General features: G+C 45.6%; 1 protein-coding gene across 8 annotated transcripts in view; it reads right to left on the reverse strand.

The window, feature by feature from the left end:
- Nucleotides 1-21,362, reverse strand: part of SH3KBP1 (SH3 domain containing kinase binding protein 1) — a 1,542,178-nt gene that overhangs the window by 163,470 nt on the left and 1,357,346 nt on the right. For all 8 annotated transcript variants that reach the window (XR_013599915.1, XR_013599916.1, XM_078657888.1 and 5 more), the window contains one exon: nt 16,538-16,697. Coding sequence is in view for 6 of the 8 variants with exons in the window: in XM_078657888.1 (XP_078514014.1) it covers nt 16,538-16,697 (160 nt within the window). In the remaining 2 variants the exon portion in view is untranslated. The remainder of the gene's footprint in view (nt 1-16,537; nt 16,698-21,362) is intronic.

Raw genomic sequence — 21,362 nt, forward strand, 5'->3', positions numbered from 1 at the left:
ATTTGATTTTTCACACCCACAGTCACAACCCGCTCCACTGTAGTACAGGTGTCGTAGCACACCCCGGTGGCGCTAGGCCGCCAGGGTGGACCCCGATGATGAAGCATGTCACCACTAGGTTGGTGAGTGAGGGGTTTTAAACAAAAGGATGAATATTCTCCTTCTTGCCAAAAAACCTGCCCTCCAGATACGTCTGTTCTTTATCTTCAAAGGGGATACTCCTCTCTTTGTTTTGATATAATTCCTCCCAGGGGAATAGGAGTGATCTCAGGTTCACATTTGAGTGAACAAACTCCCTTACTCTCTCTCTTGATTGTAGCACTTATGACAGTCTGCCACAAGATGGCACTACTCATCTAATTTAGAGATGAGCAGAACAACGGTGGTTTATGAATACAATATACATAAAAAATTACAACACCAGCCTCCCCAGTCATTCCTTTGGCTTTGGGGACTTGGAATCATCTGAAATGTTGCACTTGCAGAGAAGAGAGATGGTTAGCAGTTGTTTTGGCAGCGATGACAGGAGCGATGGGTGGTGCAAGCTGCAGTGGTCTCCTGGTCAGGGACCTGGTACTTATTATTTTACAAATTAAGCACTGGTGTGGTGAGCTAGTAAGTGGTGGGATAGTTATGGTGGTCGGTGATTGGCTCCTTTGCCGTGCTCATGGTTGCTGACTGAAACTGCTCTACTAATAAATACATTGATAATGTGGGAAAACTCCATAATCTATGAATGACAGCTGCACCTCACCGTGCACGTTATTTGGGGCAATCCAAAATGGGACTGACTTTCACTTCCACGTGTTACAGATAATGATCTGGTTTGTGATGCTCTTGCTTAGTTTGCTCATTGTAAGCCGATTTGTATTTTTACCTCCATTTTGGTTCACCACTGTAATGGCTGTGTAATATCGGTGACATTATTTTAGGTCAGCAACATTGGTCAGCGGATTACTATTCGCTACAGACATCTTCAGTAATGTGAAGCACAAATACGAATCCTAGCAAGGCGTATATCAGTATTTCATCCTTATAAAGCCCTGATTCTGAGTTGGTCAGAGGGATTGGTGCTATTTATCACAGCTGATACCCAGCAATACCTTGGGTTATTTTATTTATTGGCTGCAGTAAACAGTATCTATTCTGAGGTTTTGGGGAATAACATGCACATTTTTGTGCTTAAAGCATCAAAATACGTATGGTACCATAAATATCATACAATTTTTTCCTGCTAAATTTCAGAAGGTTTGACCTACCAAAATGTAAAGAAGGGAAAGGGATTTAACTCACACCGTAATTACCAGATGCAGCAAACACCACCCAACACGGAATTTCGGCCCCTGTGAAAATAGTTTTCTGTAGGGGTCAGAAAACTCAGATTAATTTGTAATCCTGCCCTAGGGCAGTAAATATGATACCACTAAAGTGAGCAGTAGTAAAGTATGTTATTTACAGTGCTGAGAAAGAGCAGAAGTGTATAATAATGGTTAATATACAAAAATAAGTTATTAATTGTTGTCACTGTAGGAGAGTAAGGTTTGCTTCCTATGGTTACCCCCACTGTTTACTGTGTTTCACTGGTTTTCCGACTTTAGTCTGGCTGTGGCCCTGCTAATCAGCCCCACAGCCTAGCTGTTCTCTCTAAATTGATACCATGTACTTTAGGTACATACCAGATTGGTTAATGAGTTACCTTGTGAGCCCCTAGTATATGGTACCTTAGGTACCAAGGGCATAAGTACCCCAGAGGCCTACCAGGGGCTGAAGCATGTATTTTTAGTTAGTTTTGGCGTTTCGTGCTATCCACCAACAAGGCCCCCAGTACCTGAGGAAAAGGTTTGTTAGCTACATTCCCACACGTACTCTGAGATCTTCCACTCAGCTTCGACTATCCCTTCCCCGTTTCAAGCGTGCCAGGCTTGGCGGCCAGTCGATTGCGGTGGTCGTGGCGCGCGCTTGGAATGCCCTTCCTCTTCAATTGCGCTCCACACCCAATGTAGCCGTCTTCAAAAAACACCTAAAAACTCATCTGTTTAACAGCGCTACTTGAGATCCCTTTCTTAAAGCACGTGGTTTCGCCGTTCTTTCCCCCGCGCCAGGATACTCCTCAGTAGCAGAGCGCGCTATAAAATGGTTAATAATAATAATAATAATAATAATTTTGCCACCCCTGGAAAGCCTTCCAAAATGGCACCACAGGTCTGCACTTGCAGCCTGGGTGAGGCGGTGTAAGCACCCCTTACTGAGTTATAGTATACCTATAACTACCTATACATATAGACACATAGTAACCTAGAAGTCACTCCTATGGCAGGCCTTGACAATCCTGAAGGGACGGTGCTTGGTTTTGTGTGAGAGGGTGCCCTTGCATGAGCTGAGCCCCTCTGCAGCTTTCGGAAATCCTTCCTTATAGCTGCACTATGATATAGCCATACCATATACACCTAAGTGCATTGTAATCGTCGCGGTTAATGCTAACTTTGGTTTGGCTTTATGTGTCAAACACTTTGGAATACTACCCCCCCCCCCCCCCGCCAGTTCTAGTGACGGGGGTAGCATTCCACCCTTCTAGAGGGAGAAGACATGTACACACTGGTATACCCGGTTAAAGTTTTGAAGAGCCTCAGCATCATAAAATGGATGCTACTGCCACAGAAACAAGTCTGACCTCCTGCTGCTGGACGAAACTCCGGCAGGGGAGGCCTGGACAATAGGTTTCCTGTCCAGGGAGGTGCCAGCACCTCCCCAGACAGGCTTTACTGTATTGGGGCAGGGTGGGTTGCATTCAGTGAATGCTTTTCAGACACTGCCTGGGGCACACAAGGTGCTCCATGCATTTCCCAGTTCAAACCGGTTGCTGGGGCACTCAGCCCCAGCTCTGTCGCGGAACTGGACAAAGGGGAAGGGGTGTAACCACCCCTTCACCAGGGCCTCACATAGGTGGGACCCTAGAGTTAGTCCATCCTCTAAACTTAGTATAAGTATAGGACCCCAGTCCCTAGGACTTTAGATTACCCTGGATGAAACTCTGAAATGGAAATCTTGGACCTTCAACATTCCGTATTGACTGGAAGATGGAAGAAATCTCCCTTGGGGTCAAGGAGTGACCCCCCTGTTCAAACAGGCACCTAAGAGCATCTTGCTGGTCTGCATTTTTGAGGCTCCCGCCGGAGCCTGAAGAATCTGCAACAGAGGATATGGACTTCCAGACATCTCTAAGGGCCGACACGAGATCCCAGCAAAGCTGAGACCCGCAGCCTTCACTAGAGACGTGGGACCGGAACTCCTGGACATCCTGCAATTTTGCAACTGCACCTACTTCCCGAAGTTTCCCAAAGCTGTGCATTAGGCTATTTGTTGCCCTTGCCCAGAGCACCTTTTTCACCGAAACGGAGAGGCCAGCACTCCACGATTGTCCCGTGAGTCCCCTTTCTTCACCGCAGCTCGAGGCTCCTTCGCGATCTCTAGTCCGTTGGCTAGTGGGTCCCCACGAAGGACAATCCTTTGTTTCTTGGGCTTTCCTGGTTGCTCCAGACGTGCCCTGACTCCCCTCCATAGGGTGAGTCCCTCAGACCTTGCTGGTCTGCACCAAAGCCAATCTTGTCTTCTTGTGTGGGTTGCTGTTGACAAGGCTTGTTGGGTCCAATCCGGATTCTGACACTGCAGCACTCGACATCCTTCATGGGACAGCTCGAATCCAGCTCCTGGTCGTCGTCGACGCCTCCTGGTCCTCGTGGCTAAAGAGTCAAGCTTCACCCACTTCACTTGAAGCACCCAACATCGGCTGGCATCTTCCTGTCGCCATCCTTGTCACTGGCTAGTGACCCAGACTCTGTCCCCTCTGCTTTCAGTTCTTCAGATCTCTTATCCACCCTTTGATCCACCCGGACACTTTTCCTCTGGTCGCCTGCAGCACTTCTTCGCAGCTCTCCATTGGAATCAACGACAAAACCCGACACCAAAAGACACCTATGCACCCGGCTTCCCTGGGTGAGGTAACACGAGTACTCCGGTGCTCCCGTGGGTCTTGACTCTCGAAGTGTCTAAGTCTAAAGGGGTTCCATCGTAGTTCACTCCGAAGTGTCCTTAATCTTTAAAATTGTAACTTGCTTTTCCTCCATAGAAGTCAATGGTGATTCGCGGCTGTGTTTAGACACTGCACGCGTCCCTCGTGGGTCTCCGGCGTCCCTACCTTGGGTGGTTCCTGGTTGCCCCAGCGGTTCTACAGGCCCTAGGCCTCACTTCGATCCCTCACAAGGTTTTTATACCACTATTTTAGTATATGGTTTGTGAGGCCCCTAGGGCAAAACGTATACTGTGCTATTTACTGTGTGCTATTTAAGTCCTTGTATTGTACTTTTGCCTCTAGCCTCATAAAGAGACTAGAGGGGTTGTGTTTAGAATAAATACATATATATATTTGATATATACCCTGTGTGGTGTACTTTCATTTGATCATTCAAGAGATTATAGACTGGTAAAACAAGCTGCTTTACATTCCTTCAAGACTTAGCCTGAAGGCTACTCTCCACAGCTACCACTAGGATAGCTTTCTATAAAGGTTGTCTTAAACCTACCATCAATAAAGGGCCGTTTGGACTGGTGCAAGGTGCCCACTAAAATAGTGGACATCATATGCCAGGCCAACTTCTCACAGTCACCACTCCATTTTCTATATTGTTAATCAACCATTGCTGGGTTCCTGGGTGAATCAGCACCGCTTATGGTTCCGGACTGCAATCACTGAGGCTATGTTGGAAGGGTAAGAGAAGACAGAGTCCTACTTTGGGTAGTGAGTCAGACTAAACTTAGACAATGGTCTTCATTGCAAGATTACTTGAATTCTCATATCGGTCAAAAATGCATAATCCCCTGGTAGTGCCACTGTTTGCTATACTTAGGGCCTGTAACCCAAATGCTACTAGTGGGCCTGCAGAACTGATTGTGCCACCCACACAAGTAGCCTTTCTAACCTGTCCCAGGCCTGCCAATGCTGGGCCTATGTGTGCAGTTTATTGCCACTTCGACTTGGCATTTAAAACTACTTGCCAAGCCTTAAACTCCCTTTTATTACACATACGTCACCCCTATGGTAGTCCCTAGGTAGCCCGTAGGGTGCTGTGTAAGTAAAAAGGTAGGACAAGTACTCTTAAGTTTTGCACGTCCTGGTAGTGACAAACAACTATATTTGTTTTTCACTACTGTGAGACCTACTCCTCTCATAGGTTAACATGGGGAATTCCTTAATACACTTTTAAGCTGTAATTACTGATTAGAAAGGAGTGGTTGATTCATGTTTCATATCTTATGAACGGTACTGATAAATCCTCTGTTAAAGTTGGATTTAACATCACTGTTTTAGAAATGCCACTTAAAGTGGACCTTTCTCTGCTCTTATTGCTCTGTATGCTGTTTGCTCTGTATGCTGTGCAGCCTGTCTTCAATACATGTCTGAGGGTGACAACTACACTTTGGGCATTCTGTCGAGACAGTCACAAACACAGGAAGGGTGAGTGTGATAGAGAACTCACCTGTATCCATCTGCATTCTGAGAGCTCTTCCTGGGAAGGAAGAGGGAGAGGGAGCCGACATTTATACCTGAATAGGCAGTGTCCTGTTTCCCACACGAAGGGCTGATTACCCCCCACAGATAGACTGGCAGAAAGGGCTGGGATGAAAGGGGACCTGTGCACTTCAAGGGCCTGCTTTGAAGTCACCCCCATTTCAAAGCCACATTTGGCTATACGTACTGGGGCTCTGACCCTAACAAGACAGTATACTACTGGACCTGTGAAGAACTCTGCCAGGAGTAAAGACTGTTGTACTACAAGGATTGACACTCTGCTTGAATGACTTGCAGCCTTCTGATCTCTGCCCTGTTGCAGACAAGGACTGGACCCATCTTACTTGAACCCAGAGCGACTCAGAGGGCTTGCTGGCTTGCCCCCGTTCTGAAGTCTCAGGGTCATCAAAGACTTCTTGCAACCCTCCTGCTGGACTTTTCCATATGTGACTTCTCCCTTGCTTGAGATATCAACCAGTCCTCGCCTCCAAAGTTGGTTCTCCAGTGGTTTGGATTAAAAATTGACGCAGGGATGACTTAGCACAGATCGGAACCGAAGCATTGCCCTTCGACGCCCTCACCTCGAGGGACTGCAACATGACGACGACAGACAGTGTCTCGACAATTACACACTGCCTGCATCGTAAAGGGGTTTGTTGATGAAGCCTTCATTGACATCGTGGATATGTGCCGACGCTCCACCTCCATTCATGGATCGACAACAATGAGGAACCTCCGACTCCTCGATCGAATCTTTGTCGTTGACATTTGCTCCTTCCAAGGTACTTTGTCAGCAAGACCTGTCGGAGTCCTGTAGAGCCTGCCCTCCATTGCGGTCAGCCTGAACTTTGGGTTTACTTTAGTCTAACACAAACTCAAGTAACCTTTGAGTGCTATTGACATCTAAGCACTATTTTTGGTTTAATCTTTAAAACTTCATAACTCCTATTCCACTTATTGGATTTTTGTTGCTGTGGTCTTGAGTTTCTCATAAAAATACTATATATTTTTTAAAACCCGTGTGGAGTATCTTTGTGGTGTTTTCATTGTGTTACTGGGTGTGTGTGTGTGTTGCACAAATACACACTCCATGTGGAATTTAGGGTGGACTTCTACTGAGGGCCTAAATCCAGTTTCTGCATTGATTTCAGAGGCGAGGACCAGCCTTCAGGCTCAGAGTACGGGCAATTAAAGGGTACCTGGATGTTTTTAAACTGGCTGTAATGCCAATCTTCGAGGAACAAAAGATTCTGAGGAAGAAGGAGTGGATATTGTGGCCATTTTCAGTTATTTGTGTTTGCGGGTTCACAGAAGCAAGATGTTTTAGGTCTGGGGCGAGTGGGAGCCTTTGAGAGTCAATGTTGTACCGTACCATTACATACTTTGTCTGACTGGTCGGCGCACCACAACTCCATGAACTCTTAACTTGCTCCAGCAGTTTAACTAACAACTCCGGCACAACTAAATAATGTTGCTTAGGTTAGAGCATATGCGCCTTCCAAAACATCCGGTGAAATCCCTCATTCTTTGAGGATTAAGCAGATCAAAATTCCGCAATACTTTTCCCATAGCTCCGGCACCTGCCTCTTTAACCTTCGCTATCCTATGCCCACAGACATTGTGACAACATCCTCATCCAGAAACCTATGGGTGAACTTCAACCCTGCCAAGAATATGGGAATGTTTATAACACCTGCACAAGAACCAGATTTCCATTGCTGGATACACAAAACATACAGTAAATCATTTCCATATAGTCAAGAACTGATCTCTATTGTTCAAAGAAAACTTGACTATTGTAATCCTTTACTGGTAGGTCTTCATTGTATTCTTTTACCCCTGGGATACATTATTGAATTTCAATACAACGATACTCTACAATATCCCTGGCAAGCTCCATGCTCTGCAAAAGTCGGAGTTCTACACATGCCACTGATCATGGCTGGCAAAACCAAAAGCAGCTCCTCCCAGAAATATTTCTTAAAAACCCCGATTCATTTTGTTGCAACTCACAATTTGTGCGCAGGCAGCAAAGAACTCATACCAACACATAAAACAGTGTATGTTGCATTTAGGTGCCGATCAGATACTGGGGCCATTAAACTGGAACACTCCACCAGCTCGAATTTGCTCAAAGCCTCCCCTCACCTACCTACCTCAACACTGCTATCAAGGAGCTCCTCATCTACTAAGAACTTTCTTAACTTATTCCGCATTAAGGTGTCATTGCAAATCTGAAGAAAGTATCTATGATACAAAAGAACTGTCCTGTTAGTGCTCAACATCTATAACTCACCTAATCTCAGAATAAACCTATCATCTAATCCAATTCACTGAATCCCATCGCCTTCCCTAAGCATTCAGCCCGAACCAGCTATTGTCCTAATGCTCACAGAGATACTACGGCTATATGCAGAATTTCTTATTCAAATGCTTTATTGTGTGGTAATAAAGAGTGGGAGGAAGAAGACTGATAAGGCAGTGAAGGGAAATATCCTAAAATTTCAGCTGCAGAAATACACCCGTCTGGCATTTTAAAGCAAATTCCACAGCCTCCCTTGTACACAGTACTTAGGATCTGAAACGTATCCTAGGTTATTCAGAAAGCCGGCTGAGAGCTCTTTGATATGGGGTAACATCCAGCCCCCTCTTGGAGGCAGACAATTGTTGTGTTGGGCCTGGAAAAGGGAAATGGAGGTTTGGTGGAAATTAGGAGCAGGTCTGTGCAATGATGTAGTTGGGTTGAGGGGTGTTGACGGTGTTCAAGACTTATTCATTGCCAACAGATCCATTATTTGTGCAACAGCAATTGGCCAAAGAGGGAGGCAGCCTTAACAGAACTATAAACAAAATTGCCTCCATTCTTTTCCTATTCATGAAATGCAGACACAGGGTTTTATTTATGCTCAAAAATATCATCCTCTAATTAAAAACAAAGAAAAGGGGGGGCCAATCGGCCCCCACGCAGGCATGGCGGGGCCCGGCCCCTCCCATATCCCGGTTCCTTCGTGGTGGCTTGCCCCCCCGCCCTCGCCCCGGAAGTAGTTGTGCACTTCCGGGGCGAGGGGGCGGGGCCGCGACGGCGAAGGGGTTAAGAGCCTGGGGAGCGCGGGAAGCGGCCTCTTTGTGCCCGCGCTCCCAGGCTCGCCCCACCGTGGGGCTGTGTAATTTTCTTTTCCTTTTTTCGTTTTGCAGGTTATAAGGGCGGCGTGAGAACGTTTGGACGTCCGGCGGATCGCAGATCTCCTTTAAAGTGCTTTATCCCTGCATCGATGGACGAGCGTGGAGGTTGCCCCCCATTTTTGCAGTGACCCGACCTGCGGTATGGGGAGAGCAGCTGGGCCTGGCGTGCGACCAATTCAGTTGATGGGCCTGTCGGCGGAGAAAGCAACTCGCCTGGAGGAACAGCTGCGTCGGTCGGCTGCGGTGCGAGCGGCTGCCTCCACCCAACTCTTCCTTTTATTGATGATGAGCGTGCGCCTGGTTGGCAGCGTAATTTATGTCGCATTGTTTTGGTAATTTCGAGTGTTTTTCATGTTGCCTGGCCGGTTAGCTCAGTCGTTAGAGCAGGGTGCTCATACCGCCAAGGTCGTGGGTTCGATCCACGTACGGGCCAGTAACTCGAAATCGTTAAAAACGATATGTAATTTGAATGTACATTCATATATGAGATGGTATTTAAAATAACACCTTATTGGCGTGTTTGTTTTAGAAATAATTAATGCTTCTGCCCGGAATTACGCTTGTTCACAACTACTCACAAATGACTGGATATCTGCCTACCGTTTAACGAGATATTGTGTGTGTCTGAGTTAATTGGAGTGATCGGTGCTCGAAGCCCTGATAGCTCCGTCGGTAGAGCATCAGACTTTGAAGCTAGGGGTCCAGGGTTCAATTCCCTGTTCGGGCGCATAGCATCTTAAGCGGGGATTGAGTGCAGATTAATACGTGTTGCACTTTCTTTCAAAAATTAATGTGCTTTTTACTAGCATAAATATAATTCACACCGCAGGTTATCTATAATCATGAATGGCTTGAAGGGGCAGTACAAGGAAGACTACAAGCTTTGTCATCTATATTAAATTAAACCTTTAAGTGCATATTAATCATACATATTTCATGTTTATAAATTGGCCCTAATACAATGTGACATTCAGTCCTTCATGAGACATATTCTGTGATTCTTTAAGTATCTCCTTTCCCCTTTTGGTCCAGTGGGGACTGACATTTATGTGTCTGCTCTACTGTAACTATCCTTATGAATTATGTATTTTTATTTTATTAAGGCAACCAAATAAATGATTTCACCTTTTTCAACACGCAGTTTGCCACATTGTATCACGTCAAAACGTAGTACTTGACGATGTCGAATAACTGGTTGGGCTTTTTAGAGGTGAAACTTCTAACAGGCAGTTGCCGGTCTGCCCTTCGTGCTCCATATGGATCATATCCCTCAATGTAGTGTCCAAAAATACGATCAATGAAGCAAATTAGCGGTTGCTTAATAAAAATGCACTCTAACAGTGCGAAATGGGATACTTTCCAGCAAAGGGTAAAACGAGGGGAGTGAGCAAGCTGACGGAAGTCTGATGAGGAAACGAGGGGCAGATTTATTTGTGTAATTTTATTTGTGTAATTTTAAAATGTTATATGCACATCAAGGTTGCTAATTACTTATCTTAGGCAGCAAACAGCCATTGACAAAGCCAATAGTCCGGTAATATATAGTTGGGGGAATGAGGGAAAAATTACAAGTAGGCGGCACATTAGGCTAGACCACAGTTTTGGTCATTTACTTGTCATGGTGTCCCCAGGGCTTCAAATGTAAGCTCTTCAAACTTTTAGACAAACCATGGTTGCTATGTACTTATCTTAGGCAGCAAACAGGCACTGACAAAGCCAATAGCCCAGTCTTACAGGTAAGATACTTGTAATAGTAATAATTGTGGTAATGACAGAAAAGACTACAAGTGGGTGGCTAGACCACAGTTTTGGTTCTGTGATGTACTAAGGCAGGTCTAGAGAAGAAAGGGTCGAATCGCTTGGTAACAGTTTCAGAGCAAGGGGGAACAAATGAGCGTTATGCAGGCGAGTCAGTACTCCGGGCCTTAAGAGGCAGTATATGCAGCAGGGCCTTAGAGGCAGTGGATGCATATGTCATATTTCTGACTATTCTGAACTTCTTTTTGAGGGGCAGAATAGATAGTACAGTGGTAGTTCATGGGGGCCACGAATGCCTTTTCGAGTAACGCGTATCTATGTTCAGGCGGAGCGATGGAATCACTTGGGTAATTGCTTCACAACAATGGGCATCCCCCCTTTTTTATTGCCTGTTTTTAATGTGAGGGTTGTAAATGGGCCACAAGAATCTCTCGTGGGGCTGTTTCTGGGTGGAATGTTTTATCTCACAATTATAAGTTTAAGCGTAAACACTTTAGAAGGATTATCATTTGGATCTACTGAGTGGATAGTAAAACGAGCATGGTAACTCCTATATGCTAATGCCCGCTTTCTACCCGCTTTCTGGGGTCCTCCTTGCGAGCAAACAGGTATTTAAGTGTAGGGCTTGATAGTGTGCAAGCCAGTTTCCCAAGCTGCGTGGCAACTGTGCTAAGCACAGACGTCAACCACATTTTGTGGCAATTCAGGGCAGAAAGCCAAACAAAGGTATTTGAATATTTCAATTTTGAAGGCAAATAATACCATGGTGGGCCTAGAAATCCATTCAATTTGGGGAACCAGTAGTGTCTAAAGGACTCTTGTCTCGACAACATAGTGAGAGTACCATGGTGGGCCACTAAGATTATTAGTATTAGAACCGCTAACGGGTATAGATCAGACCTTTCTTTTGAAGAGCAGCAGGTCCTGCTTCAGAGGTTTCCCTTGTGCGCATGGGGGTAGGGCAAGCCAATTCCTTCGGGTTGCCTTTCTAGGCCAACAATGCTACAAATTTGTGTCTTACATTGATACTTTGTTCAAGAGGAAAGCATTTCAGGTTAGGTGAAATTTTCGGTTTTTCACTTGTAACAGTTAAAGTAGGGTAGCGTTGTCCTTATACTGGAGATGGCATCGACCATTGATGCTCCCAAAAGCCTGGGGCTCTGCAGAATCTATTTCAGTCCTTACTATGAATGACTGACTGTATCATGCGGTTCGCAATCATTCCAGGGAATTACAAACAGTGCTGATTGGGCAAATCTGTGAATTTTCAATGATGCGGTTGTCGAAAGGCCAAAATGAAAAGTTTTCTTCTTGTGGGTTACCTCAATTTTATATTTCCACCATGAGTTGTCCAGTGGTATTAGATAACAACTTTATTAACTTATTTAACACGCAGTAACTTAGCACAGTATACGTCGTGCCCTAGGGGCGTACCGGACCATATATCAAGAAAGTGGTGTACGGACCACGGCAGGCATGCTGACAAGGCTTGCAGCCTTTAGAACGGCGGGGGCCAACAGGAAGCACTCAAGGTAGTGACACATGGGGACCCACGCAAGGGAAAAACCTTTATCTCACACGTCATCTCATGTTAGTACTAAGATCAGTGACATCAACCATTCTGATAGTTTCAACAAGCATGGAACTTCCCCACGCTAATGACCGATTGCTTGGGGGTCCTGATAATCCTACACACCCTGGCCCCGGATGTCACACCTTAAAAGGTGTCCAAGAGCCTAGTTGCGGCATCAAATAATTCTGGGGATGCTTGTGATCATGTCCGGTTGGCTGGGATGGTATTTACCAGAAGCCAAAGTGGGGAGCTAAAAAGGCTCTTGTGCCATCTTACAGCCTGGCATAGTTAGGGCTGTGCTAATCCTTTTGGGTAAAGACTTTGATGCTGCACTGTCAAACTGACTGTCCTTTTTTCACACATAGATCCTATGCATAAAGACGTGGGTAGAAAAGCAGGATTAAGAGGCGATGTCCTCGTCTGCAGCACAATTTTCTTTTAGTAACAATGAATGTGAGGATGGGAAGCCAGTTTTACAGCCTAGCATGGTTAGGGCGGCGCTGATCCTATGCTAAAGATTTAGATGCTGCACTGGCAAACAGACTGTCCCTTTCAAACCTAGATCCTATCGCCTAAAGACGTGGGTAGAAAACCAGGAATAGGAGGTGATGTCCTGGTCTGCAGCAGAATTTTAGTAACCATGAATGTGCCGTGGCACCGCACTTCACATTGTGTATCGTCCTTAAGGAGTCACGAGGGCGCTATTGTAATCACGGTGGACCCTATGCACTGGGTCACTGTACTGCACACTGGTTATTATTCTCTAATGAAGGTCATTCTACAGGGCACTCTCCGTAACACTAATCAAAACACACTACATGGGACACAAACTGAGGCTACGCTTAACACTTACAGTGGAAGTGTTAATGAGTATGCATTTGGCGTCTTATCTAAAACTTAGCAAGTGATGGCAATGTAAGACTAGCACGTGTACAGCAGTTATCGCCAGAAACACTAATGGTTTGTGTTTATCTTTTCCATTTATGTATGGCCGGGTCCATGGGGGATATCTGGAGTGCTCCACATCACAACAGCTGCAACAGGTGGACAGCCCAAGGGATGCTTACGTCAGGTAGAGGATGGCAAGCAACAACGCAACTGTGATGGGCGAGCGATCAAAGACGCAGGAGGTGCCAGCACAGGGCTGATTGTTTTTGGTGTGTAAACCCTAGATTGGGCTTGCCGCAGTAATGTAGCGGGATGTTGCGTCACATAAAATGGCAGTATTTTCCTTAACAGGAAATTGTATTTCTACAGTAACGGCGCCTGCGCTCGCAGGGCCACCAGTGTCAGCATGGTATATTCATAGGTTACCAATTGGTAGGGCCAACGATAGGGATGGGGCAGTGCACAAGGGTGTGCATTGCTAGCCTTGGCAACCCCAGGAATAATAGGCCTATGCAACGCCTCATCACCCCTGGTCGGGAAGTGGGGACTTCCATAGTAAAGTGGTAGACATACACTTAACATTTCCCAGAGCGTAGTGGCCAGGTGTGGGTGGTTAGCAGACTTCACTATACGCCAGTGGGAGGTGTACACTGATAGTACCAGGATACCCCCGGTCACAGCAACTACAGGGACACCAAAGATGGGGTCTGTCCGTCCAGAGCGGGGAAGGAGAAGTACCCGATAGGCACGCCCCCCACCCTCAGTCAATATCTGACAGCGGGTAACAACGATTGCGTTTTTTAATTGGGCAAAGGGGGTTCTGGTGGAAGGGATAATCGCACTAGCAAGCAAGTTAGCAAAATATAAAACTCAGACTGCAACATAGGGGGGCTCAGTTTCCCCAGGCTGCAGGGAAAGGGGGGGGTGGACTCGGTGAGGGTGCGGAGTCACCCTGTGAAGAATCACTCGATAAAGAGGATCAACACTTGGATTGAGAAATTATTTCAAACACCTCAATTGCAGTATAACCCACAGGGGTGCATCAGAGAGAGACATTGTAGACTAACAGTCGGCTGATGAAGAAGAGTTGACAATTGTTGGAGTGGTTGTCTCTACTCACAGGGTGGGGGTCCAGTTCACAGAGTCAGGGAATGCCCTATGGATAGGGAACAAACTAGCAGGGGTAGAGGGGTTTTTTGATTAGGAAGATGACCTTGCAGTGTAGGCGGTTGGGGGGGGGCAGATAGTCTGTCAACTATGCTGGCCTGCGGCGGTAAGGTCATAATCGGTGAGCAGCAATTTAAGGTCCTTGGGGGGGGCGGTCCCATTCACGAAAGGGGCCGCCCAGCGGGAGGGGCCATTGGTCTCTCCCAGAACTTCAGGGGCAGGATATGATATCCATTACTTAGAAGGGTGCGGGGGAGGGAGTCTACGCTTTCCTCAGGCTGGTAGCCACCCCTCACAGACACTATGACGTCATCAAGGTGCGCGAGTGTACGGGCCCTCCTGTTATGGTTAAATGGAGTTCAGGGAGCGCACGTGGGTGAAACGTGCCCTGGGTTGCGCGCGCACGTGGGTGAAACGTGCCCTGGGTTGCGCATGCGCATCTCGATCGTGAGAGCGTAGCTGTAAAAGGATCTGACACCGGTTAGCGACCTTGCCGTACGACTTAAATTATTAGAATGCATTTTAATTTTCAGGATGTTAGATTCGGTTAGGAAACACGCTGTACTAGATATTTGTTAAGGTTAGCCCATCATACCATGTCAAAAATGGATGTAAATCTAATGTTCTGAAATGTGCATTTAATAATTGTCTAAATGTTTATTTTATTAAAATTTTTATTTTGTTTTTATATTTTAATAAATACGGCCAGGGGGGGCCCTGACCCCCTGACTTCCAAAGACCCATGTGTTGAATGGTTGAATTAGGTAACGCTGTCAGTGTGTTAAGGAGGGGGGTGGCCGGTAGTCCCAGACCATGCAGCATGAGCTCTAATTCTTTCTCTGCTCCATGCTGGCAATGAGGTTTAGGCTAGAATCCACATTTCTCACCAGGCTCCATAAAAACAGTGCTCCTCTCAAGCTCCATTCTCCATTCTTCCACCGAAAAATTCTAACATATCACTACCATTACCAAGAAACTGCATTGGCTTCCCAACCTGGAAGATCACATTAACAAGTATTGGCAAAGCCACTAGGTCTTGCCTTTGTGACTGAGCCAATAGTGCTAGCCATGCTCCACAGCACCCACAGTGCGCACCAAGTAAGCACATGCCTACAAAATGAGGCAAAATATATTTTTCTTTTTGTTTGTCGATCCAAGTTGGATCAGTAAAACAAACCAAAAAAAGTAACACAGGTGGAGAAGTAACATGGAGGGGAGGGAGTGGGGCGTGTGGCAGAAACAAGGAGGGCTAGGGAATCTACAAGAGGGTGAAGGGCGGTGCAACATGAGGGGGCACATGGGAGCATTGGATACGTTTGGTAGAAGAAAATGGAGAGCAAGGAACGAGTGGGGAGCCCACGGGTAAGACCTGGTGAAACGAGTAGCAGAGGAGAAGCATATGTATAAAAACATTATCAGGGGAATGCCCACCCAAGGGCATCACGGAGGAGGGTTGGGAGAAGCACACAAGCAGCAAAATAGCAACACAAACATTTATTGGAGGGGGAAAAGTACACAAGAAAGACAGCTGGATAAAACACATGGGATCCCAGAGTGCTTAAACAAAACGATAAAAGTAGAGCAAAACATGGGGGGCAGTGGAAGAACACAAATAATGTGTTCATGCTCCAGTGGAGGGTCAAATACAATAAGAGAAAGGAAAGCATACACATGCTAATGAATAAGAAGAAAACAAAAGAAAGTGACAATCAATCCAACAAATGGTAAGCAAAAGATGGGCTATAAGTCGACTGTAAACTAATAATATTTCACGCAACAGGCAGATATTGCGCTATCCTGAAGGGAAGACCTAAAAATCGGATTTCTCACCTACAAAGCCACCTATGTAAATTATCCACATAACTGGCTGAACACCTCAATATCCCAAGAGGCCAAAGAAGTCTGAAGAGCAGATTCTCGTTATTACTCAAAATAGCTACATTCAAAATCTTTTAAGCACAGCATCCTTCACGAAGGCACACCATGCAGAACTACGAGGTCCCTCCCTACTGACTATCAAGACATGACTAAAAAAACTCACCTCTTCATCCCGAGAAATCCAAGCAAGAGCTTATCTAAATCTCTCAACACATCCCAAACAGTTCTGAGCCCATACCCCCAGGGAGTTTGAAAGGTTTCTGTTATAGATATACCATATCCAGCATCCAACAAACATTTAACACTACACATGCAAGCTGTTGTCTCACTGACCAATTACTGTTCCTTTGTTTATTCTTACTTTTTGTCTATGTATTTTCACAGTCCTGTGTGAAGAGCACTAATGTCTCACAGTAAAGGAGAGCTATAAAAACCAAAACTTGAATAAGTAAAATGAAAATGGCTAATATAGTTCAATATGTTATGATCTCAACTATTTACCATTTTAAAAAGACGTAAAATACCTTGTCTGTGCAGGCACTGCTGGTCTCTCTGGTCGACGAGGTGGCAAGGTGGCTGGTCTGTTCAAGGAGTTGGATTTGGGTGGCCGAGGCTTCTTCGGTGGTATTGCAGGGACAGAAGGCCTCTGCAGATCTATAAGTTTTTGTTCCCGCTCTGTTCTTTCTGTAATTAAAAAGGGATATGAAAACAGAGGGAGATATTAAACCGTTGAGAATGAAACGTTTCAATTTGTCTTGAAAAAAGCAATGAAATGTCATACAGTTTTCTAATAAAAACTGAAAACACACAATATGCTTAGTTCCCAGACCTGACTATTCAACAAATTTGAAAAATTAAAAGCACTTACCAGCTACATCAATTCTCATCATGGCTCACTTGTGGTACACAATACCTGTTCTCTTTTTTACATGAAACAAATATTTTTAAGATAACCATGATAGGAACTCGATACAAATACCAAAAAAGCCATGAAACCCCACCCTTCAGCGACCACATGGGAGTCAAAAAGAGAGAAGAGTGATTCACTCTACACAAAATTGCTATATTTGCCTTCCAACATGGTTTCACTGCACATGGACCAGATTACAAGTTCTTGATTTGAATCCCCAGAATGATGTTTCTTGGGAAGATGAAATAAAACTTCACGTTATGACCCTTCTTTGAGTGCTGATTTCTTGCGTATTATGGTGAGAGGGAGCTTAGTTATGTGAGGCGCTGGTGGCGGTCGCCCACTACCGGGCACCACCAGTGGTCAGAAGCATGCTGGCAACCACCGACTTTTTTGGGGTGTGCTCCTGACCGCTGGCTGAAAGGCAGAGGCAGGTCATGGAGTAAAATGGCAGCGTGGTACAAATACCGAAAACAGGAACTGCCCTTTTCTTCAGCTGATGTTTTTCTAAAATGAAACATGATCAGCAGAAAGGAGATATTTATGACAATATGTTTATTTTTTCCACTCTAGAGGTCATTACAGGAAAGATATAATCTGCATGTTTCACAGCCACAGCATTTATTTAATCTGATTTATATTAAACTAATGCTAATATCTTTCAGTAAACTGCTTTTTGGTGTGTTTAATTCCGGAGTACAGATTCTGTTTTTAATCTTGGTGTTTGCAAATACAATGTAAGGGCAAGACACTAAGGATTTATGCAGTTTGTGGGAAGGGTCATGGTTTTCACCAATTATTATAAGGAATAAAAAACCCTCTGCCACACATTAAAAGGATATTTGCAATATCCTTATAATGTACAACAGTGGATACTTTCTCCCAAATATATTCAATCATTTAAGATAGCTGTCCGAGTGAGCAGGAATGAATGTAATAAAAATAGTAACTGTGACACCTTTACTCAAATGCACAATATGTTTTTAGAAAAGTTCTTTTACATTTTAGTATGTCTATAAAAAGAGTTTGAAAGCATATCTGTGCAATAAGCCTTTTTCCCCACCAATGAAGGATTCGGTGTTCCAGTGGCCCATTGTTTTCCTATTTCAATAGTGAGTAGTGCACCGAGTTGTAATTTTTCCCACGGGCAAATACAGGACTACAAATACCAGAATGCAAAGAAAATGTCAGGACTGACTGAGGCACTCATGTTTAACATATGTAAAACTGAACTTTTTTGGAACCACAAAATACACAGTGAGGAGTTAGTAAACATTTTTCAGAATGTGTTTCTTCTTTGTGTGAATAACTTAAAGAAAATTGATTTGGTTATTGGCGAAAGATGTGGGAATGTAATTACCAGCCGCGGGCCATGCAGGTAACAGCGGTGGGGCCGGGTAAGGGAGGATTTTGAGGGGCGATGCAGAGGGGAAATTAAATCAATAATTAATTTTCCCTTGGCATCGTCCATCGAAATCCCCCCTTACACGGCCCCACTGCCCCACCGCTGTTACCTGCAAAGACCGCCGCTGGTAATTACCAAATGTGGCGCAGACTGAGCACAGTCAATGAATTTACTCAGCAAAGGAAGACTACATTAGGAGGCAAGTTGAAGCAAATTATGTGGAAATAAAAGGTTAATTTTGAAGTAAGGTATGTGATTAAAAACAAATTAGGTGGCATAGTCTGTGACATTGAGACAAGAGAATTAACACTGATGGGGATGCGGTTAAAGTTGACAATGGGCAGTTTAGCAAACTCAGCTTCTTATGGAGTTTCCTGCATAAAGCAACCACCTCTGAGGTTCCTTGGTGTAATTAGCATCTAAGACATGTAGAGCCTGATGTACTGGTCGCAAAACGGTGGTTGAAAATTGTGCACCAACTTTTTTCACCCAGACTTTAATTTTGGGATGCCACATATGTACTATTTAGTCCTACTACACAACTCTAGTCAGAGAAGGTCACAGAATGACCTGGTTAATAAATATTCATTAAGAAGCTTGCTATATACAACACCCTGCAATAGGCTGTAAGCACCTGGATGGTGGTCTGCAAAGACCAGCAGACCACTAGCCCTGTGTTTCCATTCCCAATCTGGCAAATGTCTTTTTTTTTTAAGTCTATTATCCGTAAAAGAAATAAATAGTGCTGCTTGAAAAAAGACAGGCCAGACCAGATCCTCCGTGACACAGGACACAAGCAACCCAATACCGGCTTCATCTTTATTAGGAATCTTAAGTTAGGTACAGCTTGGTTACAGTGGCACAGTGTCCACTGGACCCGTGTCTGGGTACACCAGTCCCATCTGGATTGCTTTTGTTCCACTTCAGGGAGGACCTGGCCTGGCAGTTCGTGTTGTACTATTCCTACTAGAGCAGGGTCAAGACTGATTTCTACATGCCTGGATCCAAACTGAGGTGACATGGTGTGCAAAATAAACATGGACTGGGATAAGGCCCAGAGTAATTACCAATGGCAGAGAGTAATTCAAACATTTCATACATCACTTTTTGGTATACGTATACTTCTCACTAAACTTTCAGTGCCGTAGGGATGCTATTTATATCAATTTGAATTTGAATTTAAAAACATTTGTACAGCGCACTTCTACCTAGCGGTTTCATGGCGCTATTGCGTTACGGAGGGTGACAGCAGTAGGAGGGGATTTAGACAGAGTAGGCTTTGGTGAACAGGAAGGTTTTAAGATCCTTCCGGAACTGGGTATAGGAGGGCGAAGTGCGGAGGGCAACGGGAAGGGAATTCCAGAGAGTTGGGGCCAGGACAGCGAACCTCGCACCACCAGCCCTCTGTTTCTTAAATCGAGGGATGGCTAAGAGGGCCGCATGGGAGGAGCGAAGCTCTCTGCCAGGGAGATAAGGGATGACAGCGGAGCATAGAAATTTAGGGGCAGTCCCTGATCTGGCCTGGAAAGTGAGGCAGCCGAGCTTGAAGAGGGCACGCTCCCGCACCGGCAGCCAGTGTAGAGCTTTTAATAGTGGGCTGACCCGGTGGTGTTTGGGAAGGCCATGGATCAGGCGCACAGCCTGGTTCTGTACCAGCTGCAGGCGGTGGATCGCATAAGCGGGAGCCCCGTTGTAAATTACGTTGCCGTAATCAATACGGGACAATACCAAGGCTAGCACAATAATTTTTAAGGCAGGGAGAGAAAAGAAGCGGGAAACTTTCCTAATTATTCTTAAAGAAAAAAAAACAAGGAGACGACTGAACTAACGTGTGAATGAATAGAAAGTTGTGAGTCCAGAAAAATCCCAAGGGTTTTGACTTTAGGTACAGGAGAAGGAGGGACACCAAGTGAGGGGGGCCAGAAGGAAGGGGACCATGGACTGCAACCACCTCCAGTCAAGACCAACTCAGTTTTGTCTGGATTAAGTTTGAGGTGATTGCAGTTCATCCAGTCCTGGATGAATCTCATCACTGACTGGACGTTCTGGGCAGATGAGGGGGAATGGGAGAGGTTAAAAATTAGTTGGAGGTCATCGGCGTAATTGAACACCGTGACCTCCAGCTGCTGTAACATAAAAATGAGGGGGAAGATGTACAGATTAAATAAAAGGGGGGAGAGTGACGAGCCCTGGGGGACCCCGCACTCAACCTTATGAGAGGCCGCGGCAAAACCGGTTAGATGAACCGCCTGGGTTCTCCCGGCTAGGAATGACTCAAGCCACGAGAAGGCCAAGCCCTCAATGCCCGCCGCCCTGACACGGCAGAGAAGAGTGGAGTGGTCCACCGTGTCAAAAGCGGCGGATAGGTCTAAGAGTATCAGGGCTTGAGGTGTCTTGGTATCAATGCCTTCCCGTAGCCTGTCCATCACCGAGATCACCACTTTCTCCGTAGAGTGCAGGGGTCTGAACCCGGCTTGGCGGGAGGAGAGGCAGTCATTGGCTTCTACATGGGCACTCAGAGTGGTCGTGACGTGAGTCTCAAGGACTTTAGCTAGGTAGGGCAGAAGGGAAATGGGGCGGTAGTTGGCAGGGGAGGATGGATCAGCGCCCTTTTTTTTATAATTGGGACAACAACCGCTGATTTGTGTAAACTAGGGACAGAGCCCAATATAAGTGAGTCATTGAGGAGAGTCAGGGCCGGGATAGGACAAGCTAAGTAGATTTCCCTAAGGATGTAAGCTGGGGCGAAGTCCAAGGGGGAGCCTGACTTGACTCGGACCAACAGTGGAGGAAGAGAATCAGTAGTTAACAGAGGGAAGGTAGTCAGTTTGGGACCCGTGGGGGGAGGGGAGGGATTGACAAATGTGGGGGGGGGGAAGGGGAATGTTAAGTTTAATTTTAGCAACCTTGTCAATAAAAAACTCATTGAGTGAGTTACAGAGGGACTGGGAAGGGGGGATGGTAGACGCGGCTCTGCCAGATGAAGCCAGTTCGTGAACAGTAGCAAATATTTCCTTGGAATGAGACTCTGCTG

The sequence above is a fragment of the Lissotriton helveticus genome, chromosome 8 (genome assembly GCF_964261635.1).
Source record: "Lissotriton helveticus chromosome 8, aLisHel1.1, whole genome shotgun sequence".
Lineage (NCBI taxonomy): Eukaryota > Metazoa > Chordata > Amphibia > Caudata > Salamandridae > Lissotriton > Lissotriton helveticus.